The 13,100-nt window shown below is 42.3% G+C and overlaps 1 protein-coding gene across 1 annotated transcript in view; it reads left to right on the top strand.

The window, feature by feature from the left end:
• The window catches only part of LOC123517624 (transcription factor SOX-9-like), a 13,766-nt gene extending 1,486 nt beyond the window's left edge, over positions 1-12,280 (top strand). Inside the window, exons 2-3 of the mRNA XM_045277913.1 lie at positions 8,672-9,701; positions 9,984-12,280. Coding sequence (XP_045133848.1) covers positions 8,672-9,701; positions 9,984-10,225 — 1,272 coding nt within the window. The 3' untranslated portion in view covers positions 10,226-12,280. The remainder of the gene's footprint in view (positions 1-8,671; positions 9,702-9,983) is intronic.
• Positions 12,281-13,100: the final 820 nt, after the last annotated feature.

The raw sequence follows: 13,100 nt of genomic DNA, 5'->3' as shown, positions 1-13,100 counted from the left end.
CTACTACTATAGTTGTGGTAGTACTAGTGGCAATGTAAGCTGTAACAGTAGTACTAGTACTAGGAGATTGAGGAACAAATACCATAGAGTACAATAATAACATCATCACCACGGAAACAAGAGATATATTAGCAACAACTATTGTTATTTTCACCTCTTTTAATTATTATCATTATCAATTCACAATTAGTCCACGTACTATGCTGTTTTTCAATGAAATGCACACTGTCAAGGGCCACTTGTGGCAGGTGTGAATTCGTGAGCAAGTGTGTGTATGTTGGCGAAGAATATTAAGAATGCATAGATGTAGTATTGGTTTACACAGTAACAACAACAGCAGTAGTAGTAGTAGTAGTAGTAGTAGTAGTAGTAGTAGTAGTAGTAATAGTAGTGGTTGCAGTTGTATTAATATTTTCAACATTATTGGTAGAACTAAAAAACACATCAACAACCACCATTCTTATTACTGCTTACCTATCCTGTAAACATGATAACAACACACACTGCTGTGCTAATCTAATAAGACTTTAGAAAACAATAAAGTGAAGGGGAAAAAGAAATCATAAATTTCGGTGAAAACTGTCTACGAGCAATGCCTGAACATGACGTGCGGTAACTTAGTGGGCGTGCCGAAAGCTAAGACTGAGGGGGAGCGCTATGCATGTGGCGCCGGCATGGTTCGATGGCCCGTGCCTCCCTTGGTTCACTTCAAGCCGTTTTAAATAACCGAGGCGCAACATGCGCCATAACATAACATAACATAACATAACCATCCTTGACCACATGGGAATGCACAAATCATAGACTATCTATATAATTTTGTCCAATAAAAGTAAGGTGTAATTTGTTATGATATAAAAGAATTAAAAGAAAAGTAAATTGAGTGCATATTTGTGTCGAAAAAGTTTGCTGTACAAAAGAAAAATAACAACAGTGAGAGGTATTTGAACCCTGGCATGTGACTCCCGTAGAGTGTAAGGCGGGACGGCCGGTGTGGGGCGGTTCGTGGCGGCGCGTTTGGCAGGGGCGTGCGACTGGGCTAGCATCTGCCCTGCCTCTCTCCTTTCCTCTCCTTGTTTCTTTATTATTCCATTCCGGTTATAACTACCCTGTCAATACTCGTACTGCTACCGGTTCAATATGCCCATTACGTGATATAATGTGCGTCAACTTAGAATCCACTAACGTGAGATCAATGTTTTGCTCATAACACTGACATGTTTGCGTCGACGCTAAGTGGCCCCGGGGTGGTATACATGTAGTGATTATACTGAAATTGAAGTGAACGTAACTTTTCATGATTATTAAGCCTCATCAGACCGCTTATAATGTTCGTCGTATAATATTTGTTTCCTTTCATTTTGCCTTATCCTGTCAATGTTTAGTACAAGTTTTTAAAAATGATTTATCTTGTTTATATAGCTAAGTATCCTTAGCCGACCGACGCTGCTCATTTCCAATTCCCCAACACCCACGCTTATTGACGCGGAGTGGTAACTAAACATACTCATAAAAAGAAATGCACACCTTTTAGAGAATATCATGTCAGTCACCGAGTTATTTTTTCACGTGATGAGCTGGAATAGAACACTCAACTCTTAAGTGCTGGTCGGCAGGGAACGAATACTCTCTCATGCTTCATCTTATTTTTATTACTATAATTTTTTAACTACTGAACAGGATCGCTATCATGAACCCTCATCGCTACTGCATAACATATCAGAAGTTACATAACATAATCAAAAGGAAATGACAAATATTTCATAGATATAAGAGCCAGAAAACAAGCCGAGGGAACATGGGAAGAATGTACATGGAGAAAAGGAGAAGAGATAGACAAGAAAATGATAGCAACGTCTGGTCTAGAAATGAACGCATATAATGTCATGTAAAAGCTAAACGTACAGACATAACAGAGGTCAGTAAAGAAAATCAAACACGTAATAACATCAAAAAGTTAAGAAAATCACATATCAGACAAGACAAGACAGTGAAAAGAATGTAAGTAGTGAAAGAAATCAGACCATAAACGACAAAAGTCAGTAAACGAAGTCACATGATCAACGAAAGTAAACGATAAACCTAATGAACTAAATCAAACAATAAATGAAGCAAGACAGTAACCGTGATGAGTCAATAAAGAACTTAGACAGTACAAGATATCAAACAAAAAACGAAGCAAGACTATAAACGAGAAGAGTAATCAGATAGTAAACTAGACAGTTAACTAAATCAAGCAATACTGGAAGGTAGTCAGTGAAATAAATGATTCAGTCAAGAAAACATACAGTGAAGGAAATAAAAAAAACGGTAAAGAAATGGAGAGAGAGAGAGAGAGAGAGAGAGAGAGAGAGAGAGAGAGAGAGAGAGAGAGAGAGAGAGAGAGAGAGAGAGAGAGAGAGAGAGAGAAAGAAAAAACAAAACAAAACATTAAATTCCAAGCCTTAATTTGTCTTCATCAACACAGCGACCATGCACGAGATACAATGGCACATACGATCTAGTTTTCAACACGATACAACACAAGGCCGAAGAGAAGGAGAGCAGAGCGAGAAAAGAACTTGCTGTCCTCGAGCTGTTATAATAATGGTAATGCGAAAAGCCCCGAGGCGGTGGAGGAAGGTAGGAGCGGCTGGGTGGGATCACTGGTAAGGTGTCAGGATGGGTGTTTCAGAAATCCCCCGTAAGACCATGAGCTTACTTCCTCGCCTCCACACCTGTAATCGCCCTAAGCCTCGTAATGACTGCGAAAATCCGACGCAGCCTGTACGTACGCCATCTATTGATCTGTATACGCTAAGCTTTCGTATGCATATCTTTAAGTTTCATCTGTCTGTATGTTTGCATGTATAAAGATGACTGAATGTGTTGAAAAACAGAGAAAGAGAGAGAGAGAGAGAGAGAGAGAGAGAGAGAGAGAGAGAGAGAGAGAGAGAGAGAGACACGCAGGCCTGGACACCTGTTGCTAGACCGCGTGGGTGGAAGTCTGGCCTGGGGACATAAACGCTTCTCTCTCTCTCTCTCTCTCTCTCTCACCTAATTTGCTCTTCTAACACACCTGCCTTCCACTTATACCTTCCTCTCCTACCTATGCGTCAATTATAAGGAAGCTGAGTGGGAGAGGAGGAGGAGGAGGAGGAGGAGGAGGAGGAAAGAGGAAGAGGAAGAGGAAGAGGAAGAGGAGGAGGAGGAGGAGGAGGAGGAGGAGGAGGAGGAGGAGGAGGAGGAGGAGTGGGGTACGAAAGAGAAGGATTGGAAAAAGAAAAGTAACAAGGAGAAAAAAAGAGAGATGGAGAAAGAGGAGGAAGAGGGTAAAGGGAAAGGAAGAGGAGAAGAGAGTAGAGGGAGGGGAGGAAGTGAAGCCTCTTCCGTAAAACTAGTGTGAAGCAGGAAACGAATCACGTGAAGCAGGAAGTGAAACAATCGAAGCAGATAATGAGAATTTGTACAAAAAAGAATAGAAATGAAAACACAGTTATTAAAAGCATTTACACACACACACACACACACACACACACACACACACTTAAAATGTGGAAAATCACTAAAAAGATTACTGTTATACCGACAAGTATAATTTCACAATACAAAAAACCTAAAAAAATCTTGTGGGAGAACAAAGTCCATAAGTAAAGCATGAAAACGGTAAGACGAAAATAGCAAGTGGCGGCCAAGCAAAATATATCAGAATACAACGTAAGATTTACAAGTTTATTTCATACGCATTTCTGTCAATACTAAAGGTTCAATAAAGAAGATACAATACCATGAAAAACTTCTCCATTCCCAGCAGTGTGTACATTTCAGCCAAGTATGCTTAGTCTGCATTACGTAAACAATATTAATGGATGCCCAAGAAAAAGTGTCTTTCTTGTGTAGTGAAGAGTTAAAGTGAGTGACCGGTGGGAGCTGTGACCAGTCCTTCGCTACCATCCCTTTAGTTGTCTTTAACACCAATCCCCATTCATGAGGCTGGACTCTGCACCACTCGTGTCACGGACTGCCGGTGGTGGTGGTGGTGGTGGTAATGTTGTTGACATTATTGCCATTATTATTATTATTATGATTATCATTATTATCATTATTATTAGTCTTATCATTATTATTATTATTGTTATTATTATTATTATTATTATTATTATTATTATTATTATTATTATTATTATTATTATTATTATTATTATCATTATTATTATTATACTATTGTCATTATTATCATTACTAATATTACTACTCCTTTTTATCATCATAATTGTGATGATGATTATACTACTACTACTACTACTACTACTACTACTACTACTACTACTACTACTACTACTACTACTACTACTACTAGTACTACTACTACTACTACTACTACTACTACTACTACTACTACTTTTTTTTCTTTTCCTTTTTCTCCTTCTTTATTCTATTTCTTCTTCTTATTATTATTTTTCTTCTTCTTCTTCTTCTTTTATTACTACTACTACAACTACTAAGATATTAGAATAAGAAAATATTAAGTAGAATAACAGCAACAGCAACAACAAGAACAACAAGAACAACAAAAACAAGAACAACAACAACAACAACAACAACAACAACAAAAACTAAAAAGATGATCTAATTCGATCATGGTCTCATCCACCCATCTACCAACCCCTATCCATCCCCTCCCACACGCCCACCCACCCACACACACATTTCAGGAGGTAGACATCTTTTACTGTTTGCAGATGGAGGGAAGGCGTCACGGTGTCCTGTGTCTAGTAAACGCATCGTTGGTGTGCAACAAGCACTGCTGCTTTTTGTATCCATATCTGTGACGGTGTTATGTGTGCCATCTAGTGGAGCGCATCCTGCTCATCGCTCTCTCCTCACACCATCGATGCTCCCTTTCCACCACCGCCAACAGTAACACTACTTAACTACAGTAATAATGACAATGAAAAACTCCGGATACACCTCCATTTGAAAGAACATCATCGATTTGACTTTCGGGTTCACTTGTTTGCAGAATTACCGTTACATGCAAAACATGCAGCAGCAGGAGCAACAAAGAGCTGTAATCCTTCCTAATACCTCAGGCTGGAGGAGCGACAGGTGGAGTCGGAGCTCCACTATACACACTGCTTGCCCATACTGATCATAAGCTCCAGTGAAGCCCTATAGGCGGTACAGACTGACAAAAGCCTTGTGTGGAAACTTTATGCCTTCGCTCCTCACGCCAGTGATCAAATACACATTAACACAAGAAGCTCACAAACTATGAGCAAACAAACACAAAGCACAAAGTCCAGGAGAATAAAAACAGCTATTGGTTGGGCATGTTTGGTGTGCCGCTCGCTGCCCGCCGCCGGCCACCTGGGCTCAAGCAGGGCCGCTCGCCAACACCTGCCTCGCCCTCTTTCTCCCGGCCTGGCTGCTCGGCAAGGATTTTGACAACTTTTAACTTATAAAGTAGGCTTAATGCTTTAGAAAAATCCGACATAGAACTCCTCTCATCTCCTTATATACTGAATAAAACAGAAACGGAAGGTGTTGTATCCTACATTTCAAGCTAAATAAAGCTATCGCAGGCTTGCTCCTGCCGCTCTCACACGACTCTAAGCGTCACGACACAGCTTTTCACGATCTACCGTCTCTAAATAAGGAGATATGGGGTCTGGTACAAAAAAATGGCTCATTCCGAGACTCCCAGAACCTGTAAAAACGGTTGGCGGCTGTGTGTGTCGCGGGAGTGGACAGTCGTGATACCCGAGACGCCGCATTTTTGCAAGGAGAACATGGCGCTGGGCGGCGGTAAACTTGTCGTGGCGGCGCGCTGGAGCCCCGAGGTGCGTCCGGTGTGGCCTGGCGGGTCACGGGGCGGCAGGGGTGTGACAGAACAATGCCCCAAGACCCGCTCGCTTACGTCTCAACCGCTTGGTGAAGTCAGCTCGCCGGTACGCTTAATCTGTTACCAATCCGACGGCCTGTCTCCGGTTCGAATAAAAGTTCCTCAGTAAAAAATAAATCTACTTAAAGCAAATTATTGAAATGAGCAAAGGCTGCGGTGTCACGTGAATGTTTTGCCTCAGTTATGTGTACACAATCTGAATGCTCCACGAGGAAATAGCACCGATACGTATCACAATATATCATAATAATAAATGAAACGAGAGTTAAACAAGCTGATGACATCAACAAACAAAAACATAAACGTAAATAAATGGATGAATATCTGTAAACAATAGACTTTGGATATTAGAATAAGAAGAGCAAAGCAGGGTAGGTCACAAGGCCGTCAGTTCTTACAGGAAGAGGAGGAGGAGGAGGAGGAGGAGGAGGAGGAGGAGGAGGAGGAGGAGGAGGAGGAGGAGGAGGAGGAGGAAGAGAAGAAGGTGGGGGAAAGGATGCGTGGCTGAGGCGTGACAGATCGAGTTCATTCAATGCAGTGTGTGTTTTTCGGTGTCATGTTGCACTACGGGACTGGAGACTGGGCGCGGTGCAGGTGGAAGCTTACCGTTGAATAATTAATTTAGTCACGTTGTGCTTAACAAAGACTAAGACATTCTTGGAAGATCTTTATGTGTTGTCACCTTTTAGTTTATTTGTTTTTCTCGTGCATTGTATACGAAGTTAGACTAATCAACGAGAAAGTTATTAGTTCATTGGTCATCAGAGAGAGAGAGAGAGAGAGAGAGAGAGAGAGAGAGAGAGAGAGAGAGAGAGAGAGAGAGAACAGGTACCAGTACACCAATACCGCAAACTACTACCACTGAACACTAAACTATGTATAAGTGGAATAGGAGAGAAAAGAAAGAAGGGAGACTCAAGTAAGTCACTGTATATATGTCAGATAAAGAAATGACACACATAAAGAAATGACACACGAAAAGTGAATTCGTGTAGGAAAGTAAGCGGAAAGCGGGGTGCAGGGTGGTGGGTTTGGTGGTGTGACCCTCTGGGTAGTGAAGTGGTGTAAGATTATTAATTTAATATTGTTATTACGTTTAATCTTGATTTCATTCTTATCAGTGATAACAACATTCATGGAAACACTTGATTTTGTTTCAGCAATATTTCTGTTCCTACTTCTTTTCTTCTTTTTTTTTTTTTCTTGTTTTCGTCATTTTTCTTCCTCTCTTTATTCATTTATTTTTTTTTACTAGAAAATAGACAAAAGCCAAAAAAGATTAAGTAAAAGCCCTGTTTATTGTATTTTCCCCAGGCCTAAAGAATAAGAAAGAAATCGAAAGCAAGAGAATTCTATACAAAGAACAGATTCAGGTGTTTGAATGTAAGATTTATTATAGATGGTAATGTATTCGGAAAGTAGCAATTTCATGTTTTCGTTTCCTTAGTACATGTTTGGTTGGCTGGGTGGTTGATCATTGCTTAAATCTATTTATTAATTCAATTCACTCAATCTAAACATAGAAAAAAAATGTGAAGTAAATGATACTGAATAAATGATTGAATGATTATGTGTGTGTGTGTGTGTGTGTGTGTGTGTGTGTGTGTGTGTGTGTGTGTGTGTGTGTGTGTGTGTGTGTGTGTGTGTGTGTGTGCTTCGACTTCGAAAATCAAACGAATAAACAAGACATAACAAAAGTAATAAGAAACAAAGAAAAATATAGATAAACACTCAGAAGACAAAACCAGATATACAAATAGTTATGAAACAAACTGCCTCGTCAGCTTGTTGGATTCTTTTTAGCTTCAGGAACTCAAAGTTGATGTTTATTGATTTTTTTTTATTTTACAGTCATAATTAGTACACTGCTAACTTATTTGACTTTTATTTCTCATTTTTCATTTTATCTTATTTTCATTGGTTTTTCCTTTCTCTTTTCCTTATTAATGATTTCCTACTGAGGTGTTTTCCCTGCTGGTGTTCTCGGGTTGATAATAAGATGCTTCACCAGTCGGGGTTTATAGTCTAGCTTATGATAAAAATGGCAATATATGAACAAAAATGATGAAAATAGATGAATGAATAAATAAATGAATAAATAAACCAGTTGATTCGAAAAACAAACTCATATAAAATATAATCGTAAGGCTCAAAAGCACAAATTCAAGAATCATCAACTGGTTTACATTTTCTGTTATAGAGACGTTGAATAAGTTTAGAATTCAAAGCTCGGACAAAGAAAGACATAACGTTTGGAGGCTGACCTAGAGAAGCTAACTATCGCATAGACAGATTCAATATCGATGAAGAAAAAAATAAAATATAAGAAAAAAATAGAAGTAACAAGTAATTTCTTTCTTTTTCATATTTGGTTTTCTTCTCCCTCTGCTACTACTACTACTACTACTATTGCTACTACTACTACTACTACTACTACTACTACTACTACTACTACTACTACTACTACTACTACTACTACTACTACTACTACTAGTACTACTACTACTACTGCTACTGCTACTACTACTACTACTACTACTAGTACTAGTACTACTATACTGTTCATATTTCTACTGCTGCTGTTACTACTACTACTACTACTACTACTACTACTACTACTACTACTACTATTATTACTACTACTACTACAATTACAACAACAGCAACAACTACTACTGCTATTACTATTACTGCTCATTTTAGTGGTGGTGGTCTAAATTGAATAGACTATATAAGGTGTGATGCCAGAGGTACTGTAGCTAAAATCTTCGCTTCCTTCTTCCGCAGACGAAGAAACATCCGCCCAACCACATCAAGCGGCCCATGAACGCCTTCATGGTGTGGTCGCAGATGGAGCGGCGAGAGATTGTCAAATTCGCCCCCGACACCCACAATGCCGAGATCTCCAAGCAACTAGGCCGCCGCTGGAAGATGTTGTCGGAGGAGCAGCGGCGACCGTACCGAGATGAAGCTGAACGCCTGAAACAGCTGCACATGCGCGAGTACCCGGATTACAAGTATCGGCCGCGTAAGAAGTCGAAGGATCCACTGAAGGGCGTATCAGAACGGTGCGGCGGGAAAGTTGGTAAGGTGCACCAGATGAACAGTCTTTGTAAGGAGTTTGCCAATGGTATCAAGCCAAAGGATTGTCTCCTCAACAATGCTAAGCCAGGAGACCTCCAGGGAATGGAAGATCACGTGAGTTGGTCCCTGCCCCTTACCCCAACCTCCCCGCCACGCGTCCCCACCAGTCCCACCACCTCCGATCTTCCAGACTCTCCGGAGAGCGCATTTAGCTTCGACGATCACGCCTTCATCAGGTCCTCGATGGTCACCTTCCCGCCCACACCTAAGCAGAGTTACGGTGCACCCACTGAAGGTCTTCCCCGCTCGTCTCCGGGCACCAACACGTCTTTCCCCTATCACAACGCTGTTCCTTCTGCCCCCTCCCCCAGCAGGACAAGCAGCTGCCTCTATAATGTTCCCCAAAGACACCCGCTCTACCAGCCAACCTTCTTCGCCGAACAAAAATTGGCACACGCTTATTTAAAGCCCGAGGTGCTCAATCCAGCGGCGTATCTCAAGCAGGAGCAGGAGCAGCTTCATCTACAGCAACAACACCATCTCCAGCAGCAGCAGCAGAAGGCAAACTTCCATCAGCATCAGCAGCAGCATTCCTGCCTCTACTCGCCGGTTGGTTCCCAAGTTGGTTCATTCTTCGCGTCAGCTGTTGCAGCCCACCACCATCACCACCATCAACAACAACAACAGCAGCAACAACAACACCATCATCACCATCAACAACAACAGCATCAACACCCACAACAACATCATCACCACCACCATCATCAACAACAGCAGCAGCAGCAGCAGCAGCAGCAGCAGCAGCAGCAGCAGCAACAACAACAGCAACAGCAACAGCAACAACAGCAGCAGCAACAACAACAACAACAGGAACAACAACAACAACAACAACAACAACAACAACAACAGCAACAGCAACAACAGCAGCAACAACAGCAACAACAGCAGCAACAACAACAACGACAACAACAACAACAGCAGCAGCAGCAACAACAACAACAACGACCTGCAATAGCGACAGTCAAAGTGGAGGCCCAGGAAGCTCACCCCGCCACGCTTGATGACCTCGACAACATCGGGGTCACGGAGTTGATTCCCATGACCTCTGACCTGAAGGTGGAGCTGGACTCGCTGGCTGACCTGGGCTACGAGTCTGGAGGGTCAGGGGCGGGGAGCTGGGCTAACGTGTCCATCACCTCGGCAAACTCAAACGTCCTTGCTGATTTCGAGATTATGAATGCATGGATCAACTCTTGAACGAGTGATGGTGAGGTTCTACCCGTCTTTCAGAAACGCGTGTGCTCGATTAGTGGTGCCTGGGAGGTGAGAGAAAGTGAGAGAGAAAGGGAGAAAACTGCTGTGTTCCCGATGCGTGAGTACTGTTGGTTACTGCAATGTCGTTAATGGCGTGACTGAAACTTTCTTGTGCATATCCCGCTGCTGTGTCATGACTGTCTATGTACAGCTGTGTGTGTGCGTGTATATAATTGTAATGGAATACACATGACGTCATTGCCGGGTATTCGTATAGACTAGTTACCAGTTAGCCAGATGTTGTGTGCTCGCCCAGTATTTTAACTTCTCACTTGCACCAGATCAACTCTAGTCACTCTGTACTGCAAATATGAGGATTCTAAGAAAAAAAAATCAGTAAAAAAAAAAAAAATGTGGCTGTTCCTAGACGGCTATGCTCGTGTCACAGCAGAAAATAATATAGTACCCCAACGAAATCTCATGTACTGACGTCCACGGACACTAACAATGAATCAAAACGAAAGGACCACGAACACAGGCGCCTCGTGGTCCCAGGACGAGTGTTGTTCAGTATACAGTGACGAGCAGTGGCGCACCGGCAGCCTACTTTCATGGCCTCTCAAAACCCGGTGAACGTTACCTTAGTTGTTACTACTGCCGATTGCCGACGAACGGCTGATCAAGACCTGTGGCTGGGTCGTGATGGTGGTGGTGGTGGGAGTAGTGAGTGTAGTAATGGTGAGTGGTGGTGGTGGTGGTGGTGGTGCAGAGCTGAGAGGGATGAGAGCCGACCTGCCTACGTGGTGGGCGAGTGACGCTGGAGATATCCAAGCTCACCACGCACGGCCACGCTGCCTAACCTGTCTTGGTGGGATGCCATGGCAATAACACACACACACATATACACAATATACGCACATATGCATACACACACACATACAGGTACACACACACACACACACACACACACACACACACACACACACACACACACACACACACACAAAGTAACACCACAACACAGCCAACACGTTTCATCTTAAAAAAAAAAAAAAAAAAAACACATGACAGGTGACGTGAGTGTCGCCCTCTTGTACCTGGCGGCGGCTTGGGTCGTGGCGCTGCGCCCTCCAAACACCGCCACCAGCAGCATGACGAGGAGGGTGCGCGCCTGACGACAAGACCGCCGCTGTTCATAATGTTCCTCGGCTGTCGCGTCTTGGGGTTCTGTGAGGGAGGGCAGGGGCGGCAGGGGATGAGTATCTCGCCGCTGCCGCCGCTTCTTCACCTCGTCGCTAGAAGCACAGACTCCCAAGACGCCTCCAGCCTCCCACGCGACGCTCTGGAAGCTTCCTGACGTAAACTGTGGAGTATTATATTGTAAAAAAAAAGAAATATATATTATGTATCATAGGAGTTCTTTTTTTTATGTTGTGTGCGTTAGTTTTTTCTTCAGACCGTGTATTGCAGATTTTTGTGGTAGACGACTAGAGAGTTATACTTAGAGAAGATGAAGATAGTTAATATATATGAATGTTATATAAACAAATTTATTAGGAAGGGAATGGTTAGGACGAGGCGCTCAAGTACACAACGAAGGGGAGGAGAAAGCTGGCTTTTTCTTGGTTCCTGCAGTACCACCACCCGGGGCTCTCTCTCTCTCTCTCTCTCTCTCTCTCTATCTATCTATCTATCTATCTATCTCAATTTTATCAATTGATATTACTTTATGTATTTGCTTCCGGTGACATTGTCTCATTATTTCTAATGATATTATTTTTTTTTTCTTTACATTACGTGTTACTCTCTCTCTCTCTCTCTCTCTCTCTCTCTCTCTCTCTCTCTCTCTCTCTCTCTCTCTCTCTCTCTCTCTCTCTCTCTCTTTCTCTCGCCCTGCTTGTGTGTTTATCGGTACGTCTTGTTGTGGCTCAAATATTTATGCAAAACTTGTGTACATAAGATATTTATTATTAGGATTTTTCTTAAGCATTTATTTAGCTGCAATTGACAACATTTTATACGTTTGCACCACCGAAATAAAGTTACTGACTGAAGGAATCTTGGGCTTCTGTTCTCTTTCCTTAATCTGATAATAATAATACAAATGGTTAATAGTGAAGACAGTGATACATGAAGATGAAAGAGAGAGAGAGAGAGAGAGAGAGAGAGAGAGAGAGAGAGAGAGAATGACTTACTGTGATAGAACTGAGAAAAAAATCTATAATATCCTAATGACGTCAATTATTTTTATTGTCACTTCTGTTCGGAACATGACTCGCAACATTGATACATATAGTTCGTGGTATTCAGTCTTTCTCTCTCTCTCTCTCTCTCTCTCTCTCTCTCTCATAGCCGTATCAGATACTACCACTACATGATCTATCTCTCCACGCAAAACTCCAGCAACAGTAATTGATTCAGTCGTTGCTTAGTACACGAAGGGAATACGTAAGTACATCCACACGCACGTGACCAAAACTGAAACAATAGAGATGCCTAACAGACCACAAATCACACGATAATTACTCATAGTGTGTGCGTGCTGTGGGTCACTCTAGGCAGGTGGTGAAGGAGAGACGGAGGTGGTGCAAGGCTGGAGGAGCGCCACTAAATCACGGGACACATTAAGCAAGGAAGAGATACGTGAAGCGGTGAATGTTATGAATGATCTGCTGAGGCGTCGAGTAAGTGAACGTCTGGCAGCGTGTTAAGGTATCAGTGGTTGGGAAATAAACGAATCTTTCAGACGGAGAAGCATTGTCCGGTGCAGCCATTTTAGGTCTTCACGCAAGTTCCCCATTACGTACAGCTGATAAGGTCAGGATAAAAGTGTGGCGGGTGAGATAAGATAGAGGGAGCGGCTTGTCCTCGCTGGCAC

The sequence above is a fragment of the Portunus trituberculatus genome, chromosome 42 (assembly GCF_017591435.1).
Source record: "Portunus trituberculatus isolate SZX2019 chromosome 42, ASM1759143v1, whole genome shotgun sequence".
NCBI classification, from domain to species: domain Eukaryota; kingdom Metazoa; phylum Arthropoda; class Malacostraca; order Decapoda; family Portunidae; genus Portunus; species Portunus trituberculatus.
The sequence above is the reverse complement of the archived record's forward strand: the minus strand, read 5'-3'. Positions and strand labels throughout refer to the sequence as shown.